The 14,786-nt window shown below is 35.8% G+C and overlaps 1 protein-coding gene across 7 annotated transcripts in view; it reads left to right on the top strand.

Annotated features, from left to right (window-relative positions):
* The window catches only part of Ralgapa1 (Ral GTPase activating protein catalytic subunit alpha 1), a 240,660-nt gene that overhangs the window by 40,764 nt on the left and 185,110 nt on the right, over positions 1 to 14,786 (top strand). For all 7 annotated transcript variants that reach the window (XM_063246661.1, XM_013154645.3, XM_013154647.3 and 4 more), the window contains 2 exons: positions 4,186 to 4,296; positions 11,271 to 11,320. In XM_063246661.1, coding sequence (XP_063102731.1) covers positions 4,186 to 4,296; positions 11,271 to 11,320 — 161 coding nt within the window. The remainder of the gene's footprint in view (positions 1 to 4,185; positions 4,297 to 11,270; positions 11,321 to 14,786) is intronic.

The following is a 14,786-nucleotide window of genomic DNA, read 5'->3' as shown; positions in this document are numbered from 1 at the left end:
CTTGTCCACCCCCACCCCTCAGCTTGTTACTTGTTACTTATTTTTCTCCAGCATTTCTGTGTTTGCAGTGAATGGATGGTTTGTGTTAAGTATAACTGTCCCTGTTATTGATTATGTTAAGCCAATAGTTGCAGTGCTTGGTACGATTAAAAGCAAATTGCTTATGACACATCTTGTGGTCATGTATTATGGTGCCATCATTTGAGAAATTAAAAATCTTTTTAATGAATGAAAAATGATATTACAAAATTTTGCCAAATTCAGTTTTTTTTTTAAGAGTGGGAAGAATTTTATTGAGAGAAAGACAGCATCTGTCTAAGAGGGATAGAAGAAGCCCTGGAAAGTGAGTTCCCTGAATTCAGTTTTTTTCAAAATGGGTTATTTAATAACTTTTAAAGAGATTCAGCGTCTAAACTTTAAAGTCAGGAAAACTAATTGCTAACCTTGGAAATGCTTCATTACGTATGTGTTAATAGTGCCTAAATGTCTTAATAAAATAAGTAGTAAAAATAAATGTACTATCAGGTTATCAAAGCTGAGTCATAAAAAGAGCCCAAAGAAAAATTCCATTTGTGGAAACTATATAGAATTATTTTGTTAAGTTAGTATTTATAATTATCTAAGCATTGCTCAGCCAGCACCAGTTTTATAAGTTGCAGAACTCTCAATTTGAATTTATAATAAAAAACTTAGTTTATTAATTCATTTGTTCACTCGTTCTCTCTTTCTCTCTCTCTCCCCTTCTAATTGCTTTAAGGAAATACTAAACTTCACAAAAACTTGCAAACAAACAAGTATTTTTGAAAATAGGGAAAATTTTTGAACCCTTAAACTTTTTTCTGTAACCCACTGACCATCAGCTCAGTGGTATACAACACATCTCCCTTGCATTAAAAATTTAAAGGATTATAAAAGAAGTTAGGCATGCCGTGCTCCTTAAGGCTGTGTAGTTCCTGTAGGAGAATAATCCCAGCTCATGTGATGTAATTAGGACTCACTGTCTAAAATAGTGGAAGTATTTAAAAAGAGAAACAAAACAGGCTAAGGGAGGCTTTTTGGAAAGGATGGAATTTGTATTGGGATTGAGAATTGGTTGAATTTTTTCCCTCAGCGTCTCTTTTTGGATTTCCTTCCTTTTCCGCTTCCTTTATTCTGTGTTATTGTTTTGGAAAGTTGTTTTTAAAGAAGTCTTGACCATTGTGTTTCTTCCCCCATCATGTAAATTTTTGTGAATTGGTGATAAAAATGTTTTATGATTTTTTTTAATAACATGCTCTTTACAGTTAGGCATAGGATTAAAAAAAATTAACCTAATTTTTATCCATTAATTTCAGTTAGTGTTAGTAAGCAGGTAGTTTCCAGGCTGTGTTAGTATGTCATATGGGAAGGGAATTAAGAGAATATCTTGGCTTCTGTGTTCAAGAATTTTGGAGCTCACATTTGCTTTTGTTTTCTTGTTTTGCTTTGTTACTATTTTTATTTTCATTATCCTTGAATGTTGTATTTGAAGTGTTGACTTAAGAAAGTTAGATGCAATTATAGCAGTATATTTCATTCTAATTTTAAACCATTCTGTGGAAAAATTAAAAATTTTCTCCTCAGTTGTATGTGCTTTTTATTTTGGTATTCCATCAAATATATTTAACTAGTATTTGATGAGTATTCTATTATTGGCAGATGATATAGTACTTACAAAGTCTGAATAGCATAGAAATCAAGAACATGAACACTAGATTCAGGATATCTGATGTTTCAGTTTTGACTTTGCGTTTTAATAGTTGGGTTGTTTAGACTCTCTGTCCCTACATTTGTGTGTGAAATAGAGATAAGAATGATACTTATTTTGTAGTGTTTCTTTGAGGACTTCAGGAATTAATTTCTGTAGAGGGCTTAGGTGAGTGTCTAGTATACAACATTTAGGTTGTATGAACCATTATATTTTCAAATTCTGGGAAAAATATTAAGGTGACAAGTGTTACAGATAGTACTCAATGTGGGAATTGTAATTGTGAGCAGGATGGAGCAAAGCTATTTTGTTTTTCAGTAGGTTATGCAGTCTTTTCCACTGATAAAATTTTCAAAATGAGCACAATGAAGTAAAAATAATTTATGATATTATAATAAAATCTATTTGAATGTTTTCTTAATCCAATCACGTTGATAGTCACAATTAATGGTAACAGCAAAACACATCTCCTTTAACAGTGCTGAATCTCCAAATCAAAACAACAGCAAATTCATAATTCTGGCTAACATGATACAATAACTATCCTACAAGAACTCAGAAACATACTTATTCACTTCCCGAATAAAAAGCAGTTTTTTTCTTTGCATGATACTTTTCTCTTGACATCCCATAACTTAACTATTATAATGCAGATTTAACAAATACTTAAAAACTCAGGTTAAGTTAATTAATGTTATGTTACATGGTATAAGAATACAAAGAAAAGGGGCTGGGGATTTAGCTCAGTGGCTTAAGCGCCTGCCTTGCAAGCAGGCAGTCGTGAGTTCGATCCCCGGTACTGATAAAAAAAAAGACAAAAAAAAAGAATAAAAAGAAAGGGCTGGGGATCTAGCTCAGTGGCACAAGCACCTGCCTTGCAAGCGCGCAGTCATGAGTTCAATCTTTGATACCAAAAAAAAAAGAATACAATGAAAGAAAATATCTGCTTAATATATGTGTATGTATAATACACACGTATATTTACACATACAGGTAAGTATGTTCTTAACATGGGCATATTCTTAAAACAAAAGGAATACATAGGACAGTACACTTTTTGTTTCTGTAACTGGTCATGTGGTCTAGCTGCCTTCTACATTCATTCTGTGTACCCTTGGCCTTCAGCAGATATCTCTATGAGTCTTGGTTCTTTACTTGGCAAGATGTCTTCCACTTTGATTCCTATTCTGTCTGTATTAGGTTGTTCTAGTTTCTCATTGACCTTAGTAACAGCATGGTAATACTAGGGGATATCCTAATTGGATCTCCTGCCCTCTGAACATACTCTTCCTTTCTCCATTTGTGGAATAATAATTCATTTTCCCCTTGGTAGTCAAGATCAGTCAAACCCCATCACCATAATACCCTTTTTGCTTTTGAGTTAGAGGCATAAAGATCGTGAAATGGCCAAGTAGAAGGTTAAAAGCCTTCTCCCCTAAAACCAGACTTCCAGGCCAGGAAAGCATAAGGTCATGGAAACTGGAAGCAAAAATCTTGCCAGTGGGTCACCAAAAGTAATGGTGAGTGGTGCCATTCCATTTCTACTTGATTCCTTGACCCATGAATCGTGATTATGGAAGACTCTTGCCAGGGTCCTACTAGGAATTGCTACCCAGCTTGTGCTGGAACTGTATCTTCAAAAAAGACAGTCCATATTTCTGCCAATCCATAACTGTTGTGTGGAATATAGTAATAGTGGATGAAGCATTTTGTAAGTCCATGGATGGTAGTTTTGACAGAAGCATTGCATGCAGGGGAGGCAAATCTATACCCCGAATGCGTATCTATTCTAGTGAGGACAAATGGCTGCCCCTTTCTTGATGGAAGTGGTTCAATATAATCAACTTGCCCTCGGATCTCAGGTGAATCAGTCTGGAAAATGGTACTTTAGCAGTGCCTATGCACTGGTCTCTGCTGCTGGCCGCCTGGGCACTTAGCAGTGGCTGTAGTCAGGTCAGTTTTGATGAGTGGAAGTCCATGTCCTCCCCATAAATAATCTCCATCCCTGGCATCATGGCCATTTTGCTCATGAGTCCATAGGTCAACAACATGGGTGGGTGGGGAAAGAGATTGACTGCTATCTATAGAAGAGATATCCTGTTCACTTGATTGTTAAAGTCCTTTTCTACTGAGATGACCTTTTGTGAACATTTATGTGAGACATGAATATCTTCACATCTTACGCCCATATGGAGCAATCTCATATCTTTTCCCTCATTTTTGTCATCAGTTTTTAAATCATCTTCCTCTTAAGTCCCTGACCATCCAACCTAGGCCATTGGCTATAGCCCATGAACTTATATAGTTGCATATCTGTCCGTAAATATGTTTTAATGGGATGTAATTTTAGGGCAGTTTTTTGATTTTGAAAGAAACTTGATATAATTAATTTGTCATTAAACAGGATTTAACTTTTATGGAATTAGTAATCAGTAAAAACGTTTTCTTTTCTCTTTCAGAGAATGCAGAATCTATCGATCTTAAACAGTTTTTTGACCAACATTTTTCACATATATATTATGTGTTCTTTGAAAACTTTGTGACTATTGAAGCTAGTCTAAAGCAGAAAGGTAAGTGAGATGTTAACGTGTATCTTGGCTGATGGTGGTATTTCCAGTAATTGTTGTAAACATTAAAAAGAGGCTTTTAGAAGTTAGTTTTAGGGTTAATTCACTTCTTTACATCAGACTTTACCACATTTCTCTATTCTCCTACATTCAACAACATGAATTTGAGAGAAAACTAATGGATTAGTATCACTATCTTTACTGGTTTATGAAGGCTTAGAAGATTGGCTTTTTTATTTATCAGATTCATGTTTTCTCATCTACCTTCTTTTTTATGCCTTGAGCATGTTTGAACACCCATTCTTATATATTAATTTTTTAAAATTTTATTTAAAGAATAAACAAAACAGAAAATAGGTAGAAATAATACATACTTTCAGAGAAAAAATAAACAGTAAGAAATCACTAGTTGATGTTTACATATTGTTTTTTACAAATAATTGTTCAAGGTACAAGAGTGGAACATGTAAAGTGGGAATTCAAACAGCGAGACTGCAAATAGTTCTGTTCAGCTGTCCAACAAAAACTTAGTAACATGGTTGTCAATCCTATACACTTCAACATACATGCAGTTACCCATATCTTCATTTATGTTTAGATTAAACAAACTAAAGCAGGTTAAAATCATTCTGAACAAAGAATAATAATAGTATTGCTGGATTTCACATCATGACACTCCGTGATCAGCACTGGGTGCTATAGTGTCTTTTTTTTTTTTTTTTTTTAGTTTAATTTAAAGAAAGACTAAACAAAACAGAAAATGGATAGAAATAATACATAATTTCAAAGAAAAAATAAACAGTAAGAAATCACTAGTTGATGATTACAGATTGTCTTCTTACAAATAGTTATTCAAGATACTAAAGTAGAGCATATAAAGTGGGGATTCAAACAGTGAGATTGCAACCAGTTCTGTTCAGCTATCCAGTAAAAACTTAGAAATATGGTTATCAATCCTATACACTTAAACATAAATACAGTTATCCATATCTTCAATTATGTTGAGACTGAATAAACCCAAGCAGGCTAATATCACTCTGAACAAAGAATAGTACTATTGCTGGGTTTCACATGATGACACTCTAGGATCAGCACTGGGTATTTTAGTATCTCTTTTTCTTCAGAGTATTTGCTCATTTCATCATGTGTCATATGATCAGTTCTCATAAACTGTTTATAGATTCTACACATGCATGAGTCTATCCTTTCTATATTGGAGAAACAAAACAAAGCAAGACAAAACATTCCTATAAACACATGAAATGAAAAAAACATATAAGACCATTGTACAAAGAGTTCTACCATGGTTCCTGTGTTGTCTCTTGTTATCTCCAATAGAATTGGCTATATCACCAAACATAATAATATAATTGAATATATCAGTACATAACAGTATTAATAAAAACACAACTTTGTGTATAGTATAGAACTTCAAAAACTGGCAGTTATCAAACCAGAATGTGTATCGTAGAGTCTTGTCATCCTCAATGTAGTTGCCTATACTCTCAGACTTGATACTATCAATCATATCAGTTTTGAATAAAATCTTCTCTGCCTCATTTCTGTTATGCTCTTTTTTTGCCATCAGTTATCTGCTTATCTTTTTCATTCTATTTTCTGCTCCCTTCATTGAGGCCTGTCTGCCACTGTTCCTGGAATCCTAGCACTTTTCTCTCTCTCTAGAATGCCCTGCAGTATTCTCTATAGAGTTGGATTGGTGGTTGCGAATTTCCCAAGTTCCTCTTTGTCTTGGAAGCATCTTGTTTCTCCATTAATTTCTAGAGACAGTTTAGCAGGGTATATCAATCTGGGATGGAGGTTATTTTCTTAAGGGCTTGGAATATTTCACTCCAGGCTTTTCTTGATTCAATAGTTTGTGTCGAGAAGTCTGCCGTTATCCTGATGGGCCTTCCTTTATAGGTTATCTGTTTCTTGTCTCTTAACAAATTTTAATATTCTATTCTTATATTGAATTTCTGGGATCTTGATTATTATATGCCTGGGTGTAGCTCTATTTTGGTTGTAGGTGGCTGGAGTTCTGTATGCCTCATATATCAGAATATCATTTCCTTTTCCTATGTTTGGGAAGCTTTCCTTAATTATTTCTGTGTGTATCCTTTGTAGTTCCTTTGTTTGTCCCCCTGCTTCTTCATTCACATTCTTTATTCTCAAGTTATAGATCCTCTTGTCATCTTCTAGCCTTTGTATTGTTACTGCTTGTTTCCTTGTTATTTTTAAAAAGTTTTCCCTTTCATAATCCCACATTGCAAAATTGTCCTCCAGCTTGGATAATCTATCCTTAGTTTCTTTCAAGCTGATTTGCCATCTTTCCATAGAGTTTTTAATTTCCTGGTGATCTCTTTGAATCTGCTTCATGTATTCTACATTTTTTTTTTTATTTTTATTTAAGGAGAAAAGAAAAGAAAGAAAAAAAAACAGTGAAGGGGTACAAGTTATACAGATTTACAGAATAAAAAAAATGCGCAGTAGGAAATCACTAGTTAATGGATTACATATTGCCATCTTAGAAATAATTGTTTAAGTCACAAAATTAAAGCTTGTAGAGTGGACATTCCAACAATGATACTGCAAACAGTTCTGTTCAATGATCCAATAAAACTCTGTGCTATCATTTTCTATCTTATACATTTAAATATACATGCAGTTATATAGTTTAGAGCACTTTCTTTTCCTCTCTTTTGTACAGTGACTATTACACATTTTGGGTTTCATTGCTCCCACGGTTCTTGTTGCTTTTTTGGAAGAGAGTAAAACCAAATGTGACATAACAGAGCAGAATCGGTCAAGTCAAAAGGGTGGACATAATAGATAATATAAAAACATAATACAAGGTGATCAACAATGGTTACCATAATGCCTCCCGCTATTTCTAATAGAATTGCCTATATCATTGGTTGTAATACAATTGAACAAAACCGTAAAGAATAAAACCGACAAAACCAAAACATTGGAGATATTGTAGGTCTTCAAAAGTAGATAAAAGTCAATGAGAATGGGCGTTATAATGAATCTCATTATCTTCTCAGCTGATGCCTAAACTTTCGAACCTGATACTATCCAGCAAAACAGAATATAGGAACCTCAGTCAAAAACAAGATGGTGAGAGTAATACAGGGCTTCAAATCGAGATAATAGAAAGTCAAAGTGGGTTACTATATTATATCCTGCTATATTTTTCCCTTTAATTAAATGGATAAAAATAAAAAAGTAAATAATGGAGTGGAGATTGAGAAAAAGGAGGGCATAACAGCGAAACAGGGCAGATCAAAACATAACTATTTAAGCAGAATAGTGTTTCACCACCAGCTAATCCTGACCCAAAAATAGTTACCATATTGACTCCCTCCCTGAAGTCCTTGAGTACAACTTCTTATACTGTAGCATTAAGTATATCAAAACAATGTAAATCCATTTAAGAGAATGACAGCATTATAGAGTATTTAGAATCGACTAACAGAAAATGAACAATGGTCTCTGTATAATCTCCTTGTCTTTAAAAGGTTTTTTCTTATACTATCGTACATAACAAAATCCAATAAGATACAACCTGTTTAGACCATTGGAGACAGAAGAACAAAAGCTAGATGAGACTTCATAGCAAGATGGTACTAAATCAGCATTACCTATTAAGATGTCATTTTATCCAAAAAAAGCTGTTCCTATCATCCAGTCTTCTGTCTCATTTCTGTTGAGCTCTTTTTCTGTCAGTAGCTGTCAGTTTGTCTTCTTCATTTTGTTCTCTGCTCCATTCGTTGTGGCCTCCCCGCCCCTATTTCTGGGTTCTTTGTATTTTTCTTTTTTTAGGATATCCTGCAATACTTTCTGTAGGGTTGAATTGGTGGTTGCAAATTCCCCCAGTTCCTCTTTATCCTGGAAGCACCTCATTTTTCCATCAATTTCCAGGGACAGTTGTGCAGGATATCTCAATCTTGGCTGTACATTATTATCTTTCAAAGCTTGAATTATTTCTCCCCATGCTCTTCGTGATTTGATGGTTTGTGAAGAGAAATCTGCTGTAATTCTGATGGGTCTTCCCTTGTAAGTGATCTGTTTCTTGTCTCTTACAGCTTTTAATATTCTGTTCTTATATTGAATTTCTGGAATTTTTATTATTATATGCCTGGGTGTTTCTCTGTTAGGGTTGTAGGTAGCTGGGGTCCTGTATGCCTCATACATTTGAGTATCTTTACCTTTTGCTAAATTAGGAAAATTCTCCTGGATTATTTCTGTGAGTAGCTTTTGTAGTTCACTTGTTTGTGTCCCTACTTCTTCTTTTATGTTCTTAATCCTTAAGTTATGGCTCCTCTTATCATCTTCTTGTCTTTGTATTATTGCTGTGTGTTTCTTTGTTATTTTTAAGAAGTTTTTCATTTCATTCTCCCATGTTTCAAGTCTGCCCTCCAATTCAGATAGTCTGTCCTTAGTTTCTTTCAAGCTGTTATGCCAGTCTTGGGTAGACTTCTTAATTTCTTGATAGTCCCTTTGCACCTGCTTCACATACTCAATGCTTTCTCTGTTTTCTCCATCAAGCAATTCTCCCCTCTTTTTCTGTTCTTCCATTCCACCATCTGCTTTTTCCTGGGTGGTGCTTAGCATTTCTCTAACTATTCTGCATACTTCTAGCTTCAGGTCATTGATAACTTCATTCCTGAATTGGTCTATGAGGCTCTCTAAATGGCGCTTAATGTATATTGGTGCAGTGTCCACTATTGCCTGATTCTCAGGATTGGGGGTCGAGGAGCCTTTTTTGTTGCTTCCCTTCCCCATATTTTCTGTTCCTTATAAAATGTAATCTTACACAGGAGGCCCGGCTTCCCTGCCTGTCAGCCACAGCTTGATCAAATTGCGCTGGCTAGTTGTTCCCGCCCACCGCTGCGCCCCAGGGGGTTGCGGAGGAGGCAGCCTACGTGGGAGTCGGTCGCTCCTCCGGGCCACCGTCAGGCTCTGGGATCTGGGTTAGGCCAGCCTAGGGAGTCCACGAGCAGCGTCCCTCCGGCCAGGCACCTTTCACCAATCCCGTCCGAGAGGGAAATGTGCGGCTGCAGTTGCCACTACGCCCTGCTCTTACAGGACTGCCCGCGCCCAGAAAAAACCTCCGCTGGAGTCAAACTCCAGTAGGGAGTCAGTTCCTCGCTCACCTCGCCACCAGTCAGCCTTCCTCCCTATCCGTTGCGTTTCCGACTCCGTTCGGAGACTCCCGTTCCCAGAGCTCGGCAGTCGCGTCTCTCCTTGCCGAGCCGCTGTGGAGGTAGCCGGCCGTCGAGCGGGGGGAAATCCAAACCGCGGTTTCCAATGGCGCGGAGTCGAGCCTCCACACCGAGATTTTTCTGTTCCTATTTTAGCGCCAGGACTGTATTCCAAGTTGGATTCTCTCAGCCCAGTTCGTTCCTGAGTCAGCAGAGCATATCTCTACTGGTTCGTATCTCCTTAGTCCGCATCATTCCTGGCCTCTGAGCCGAGCCTTTAGAGAGCGTTCAGTAGTTGCTGTTGTCTGTCCGCCATGTTCTCTCGGTCCCAGTCTACATTTTTTTTTTTTTTTATATTTTTCACCAAATGGTTTTCTCCTGTGTTTGAGTTCCTCCCTTCTTCTGTCTGTGTCTGCTAGAGGGGTGCTTAGTATCTCTTTTATTAATCTTCTTATATCTTGCTTTATTTGGCTAAATATTTCACTTTTGAATTCATCCATGAGGTCCCGAAGATATCTCTTTATGTCCACTGGCGCTGTGTCTAATATTGCATGTTTGCTATTCTCATTCTCCATTGTATTTCCCTGTCCTGGGTCAATGTTCTCAGGGTTGAGACCTGGGGACTTTTTGTTGTTGCTTCCTCTTCCCATTTTTTGGCTTCTTCTAGGAGGCCTCAGTTTCTTTCTTTCTTGATTACAGTTCTTCTGAAGTGCGCTGGCTAGGTGATCCTTCACACTGCCGTGTGCTAGTGAGTTGCAGACAGTGATGGCATATGCTGGCCTCTCCCCTCTGGATCAGTCAAATGCTGTGGCCTGCACTGTATTACTTTGCGCCACTTCCCCTCCAGGTCGGCGGGGGTGGCGGCAGCAGGGGTAGGGGCAGCCAGTGGGCGCTGAGTCACTCTTGGGCCTACAGCAACAGGTTTGCCAGCGGCCTGGAGGCAACAGCTAGAGTGCAGCCCTGCAGGGATTCTATATTTTAATTTTCAGAGCATACTTTTAAAGTTCCCAGTAAATCATTATTTGTTTTTATACATAAGTAAGCAGAGCCTAATTGTGTGTGTGTGTATGCACTAGGGATTGAACCCAGAGACTAAGCATTCGATGTACTACTAATCTGCAGCTCCACTATTTTTTTTTTTTTTTTTTTGGTCTTTTTCCCTTTTATCAGTACCGGGGATCGAACTCATGACTGCCTGCTTGCAAAGCAGGCGCTTATGCCATTGAGCTAAATCCCCAGCCCCTAGCTCCACTATTTTTAATAGAGAGACATTCAGATATTTTGTACACAAAGAATAGAATATGCTTTAAAACAGTCACACTATCTTGAACCCACCAATGTTATGTGTGACTCTCTCATCACGTGGCATGGGATAATCATGCATGTATGACCATGTCATGAATGTGTTAAACATGTGTCACACATGATGGTACATACTTGTAATCCAGCACTTGTGAGGATGAGGCAGGAGGATTGTTTTAAGTTCGAGACCAGACTGGGCTACAAAGCGAGCTTAAGGCCAGCCTGAACTGCATAGCAAAACACTGTCTCAAAAAGACCTGAAAAGGGCCAGGGATATAGCTCAGCAACACAAATGCCTGCCTTGTCAAGTGCAAGGTCATGAGTGATCCCCTGTACCAAAAAAAAAAAAAAAAAAAATCAAGAAAAGGTTTAGTAAAACTTGAAATATTTTAACCTCATGAAGTATGATTATTAACAATAATTATAAAAAGGTATGTTTAAATATATTTTTATGTAAAAATATTTTAGGTCACAAGTCTCAAAGAGAGGAATTGGATGCTATACTTTTTATTTTTGAGGTAAGTGCTTCTGATACTTCTAAATTTCTTTTCAAAAATAATTCTGGGAATATATACCTATGGCACATGTGGTATAGCCAACTGTTTGTTAGCATTGAAAGCTCTAAAAGGTTCATCTTTATTGCACTAAGTCTTTTGAAGAGCTATATCAAATTTTTTAACCAAATACACTTGGCTTAACTTTGCATTTTTAAAATGTTTGCCTTTAGAATTGTTTTAGGCATTTGATCTCCCCAAATTATATGATATTCAGTGTATTTCCAAACAATGAAAATATAATTTGTGTAAAGTTTACATAGATTTCTTTTAAAAATTCTAGAACTACAGCTGTTATACACTTAGAAGATTTATCATTTCTGCTCTAATGACTTTTCATTGTAAATTTGTACAAAATAATCTCAAATGTTTTTAAGATTATCAATTTATATTTGAAACAGAATAGGGCAGATGTTTTTAAATTCAGAAGAAAACGTGTCTCAGAAGTGGCAGAGCAAAATTTGATGCTCTGCTAATATATTTTATATTTTTGGCATGCTCATAAAACGTAAGAACCTGTCATACCAGTTTGGAGTAACTCCTTGTTCTTTATTCTTTCTTTTTAAAGTAAATAGTCATGGAAGTATTCTGATACACTGAGAATTTATCAACCTATAGAAAGCCATAACTAGACTTTGTGACTTGAGAAACTATAGAAAAGAACTTAAAAACAGTCTCTCCCTTGCAGGCAGAGACTGGATACTTTTCTATGACTTTGTTACAATTCTCTAAATATAAATGATGACAGAAATACCTGTGATGATTTTTTTTTTTTTTTATCTTTTTCATTTTTACCGGTACCAGGGATCGAACTCACGACTCTCTGCTTGCAAGGCAGGCATTTATGCCGCTGAGCTAAATCCCAGCCCCTGTGATGATGGTTTATGGCAAAAAAAAACACCCATAGCTCAAAATGCAACCAAGGGATTAATCCTCCAGTAGAAAATATTTCATCCTCATTAAAAGATGAAAATGAAAAAATAAATAAATAAATAAATAAAAACAGTCTCTAGGTGGATATAATAGTATGTCCTTAAAAGGCCCAGTTGCTTGGGAGACCAAGGAAGGAGGAAAAGGATCATTTGATAGTAGGAGGTTTGACACTGGGCAACCAACATAGCAAGACCCTGTGTCTTACAGGAAAAATTAAAAATTTATACATATACCTATATCTGTGTGTACCCAAATTCCATTTTGTCTATTGCCAGTTAAAGATAATTTACTGTTTTGTGTTTTGATATAGATTTTTTGTTATTTATTTGTCTATTTGTTTTTGAGACACAGCCTGTTTAGCTGTGAACTTTCTGTGTAGTTGGCCTTGAACTAACTGTATACTCCAGCCTGGCCTCAAGCTTTGGTGATCTTTCTGCCTCAGCTTCCTAAGTGCTAGGATTACAGGCTTGCGCCACCATGTGAGGCATTTTGTATAGTTTAGAAGACTTTGAACAACCTAATTAATTTGTTTTGTAGCAACTGATCAGACTATTTATTTAGTCACAAGTTAAAAAAATTTGTTCCTAAAATTTCAGACAGTAGTAATTGATATTTGCCAACTAATTTTTGCTAGTCATGATCCCTGCCAAGAATTTAATTTCCCTTCCCAAGTGTTTACATGAACTGTTTATAAGGTGAATATTGAAACATTGATGTTTGAGAAAGAATGAAAGTGTCCATACAAAAAAAAAGGTAATAGTTTCTGGAAAGCATTCTTTCAAATATTCATACTTACCCTATATTCAGGAAACTAAGATGCTTGATTAGTTACAGAAGCCCTTTCAAAATATTGCCTCTACTAAAAATAATTGTTAGCCACCTGTAGTGACACATGCCTGTAATCTGAGCATCTGGGATGCTATGGCAAAAATATTGCAAATTCAGGCCTCTCTACAGTGATTGGCTAGACCATCTCAAAATAAAAAAAAGCTTGATAATGTAGCTCAGTGTGAAGGTCATGGGGTTTAGTCCCTAGTACCCCTCCAATCTGTTTAACAAATTGATCATTTTTATTCTTTAAGTAAAAATATATATCTTAAGGATGTGAGATAATTTTCATTTATTTAATTTATTATTATTATTATTACTATTATTTTTACTTTTGTGCTGGAGGTTGATCTTGGAGTTTTGTGCATGCTAAGCCATGATCTGTCAAGAGAGCTGGTGCCCAGCCCTAGGTTTCATCTTTTAAAGCATTATTTCTTTATTCTAAGTGTTTTCCTTATAATGTGATAATATATAATCTCTATGTTTAAAGTCAAAAGATGACAAAACTCCCAAGATTTCTTTTTTTCTGGCTAAAAGCATAATTATATAATGTTAATATGGGTAAAGATTTATATTCTGCCTATTCACTGTAAGTAAAGGCACATGTAGTATCTTTCATCTTTTGTTATCCACATAAAAAACATGAAATTAAATCTAAAGTGTAAAGCTGGGCATGGTGATGCATGCTTCTATTCAGAACTTGGAGGCTGAGGCAGGAGGATTGCTGCAAGTTCAAGACCAGCCTGGGCTACAACGTGAGCTCAACACCAACCTAAACTGCACAGAGAGACCTTGTCTCAAAAAGACCCAAAAAAAAAAAAGGTCTGAAGTGTATTTTGTCATAATTTAGCAGCAGTTTGAATAATTCATAAACTTGTTTTTTCAATTCTTCTGTAATTTCATCTCATAGCAAAATAAATGTAAATTATGCAGTTATTGGCTTAACTATAAGATGCAAATAGACAAGGTAAAGAAGTTAGTATTGCTCATGTGAGACTAATATTTGTCTGTGAAGAACTGTTAATTTCTTTATTCTCGTATATGGAATGAACTGAAGATCATATCAAAAGTAAGAAGTATAAAAAATATGTATCATTCTTTGTTCAGAATTACAGAGGCAAAGAGTTTGGTAACAGGCATATTGAGGTTATAATCTGTTCTTTCATTTTCTGGTTTATGCACACTACTTAATCCATTTGCTCATTGGTCAAGTGAAATTAATAGGTCTCTTTAAGATGACTGCAAAGATTGACAAAATGTCATTATATCAAGGGTCTAGGTCAGTGTTTGGTCTTTATGAGTATTCAAATAACAGTATTGTAAAACAGTAATAGTAATAACACCAAAATAACAAACACTAATGTCATTCAACAAGATGGTGAGTACTGAGAGCATATTACAGTAGTAAATTAGTTGTTGATTTACAGAGTTTTCCACATTGGTGTTGTAAAAGAAATGAGGAAAATTTTTGAAAGTGTTACATGTAAAATGTGTTTTTCCCCAATAAATGAAAATCTGAATATATTTGCTTATCTAATTAGGTTCCTAAATTTAAAGTATTTGCTTTCATACTTACGTCCTTTATAACACCTATGAATTAACTCAGCACAAATATTTTCTTTCTTTTTTTTGTGCACTGCTGGGGTTAGAACCCAGAATACTGAGTAGG

Source organism: Cavia porcellus, unplaced genomic scaffold (genome assembly GCF_034190915.1).
Source record: "Cavia porcellus strain 051 isolate PalLab524CR breed Dunkin Hartley unplaced genomic scaffold, mCavPor4.1 scaffold_1, whole genome shotgun sequence".
Taxonomy (NCBI): domain Eukaryota; kingdom Metazoa; phylum Chordata; class Mammalia; order Rodentia; family Caviidae; genus Cavia; species Cavia porcellus.
The sequence above is the reverse complement of the archived record's forward strand: the minus strand, read 5'-3'. Positions and strand labels throughout refer to the sequence as shown.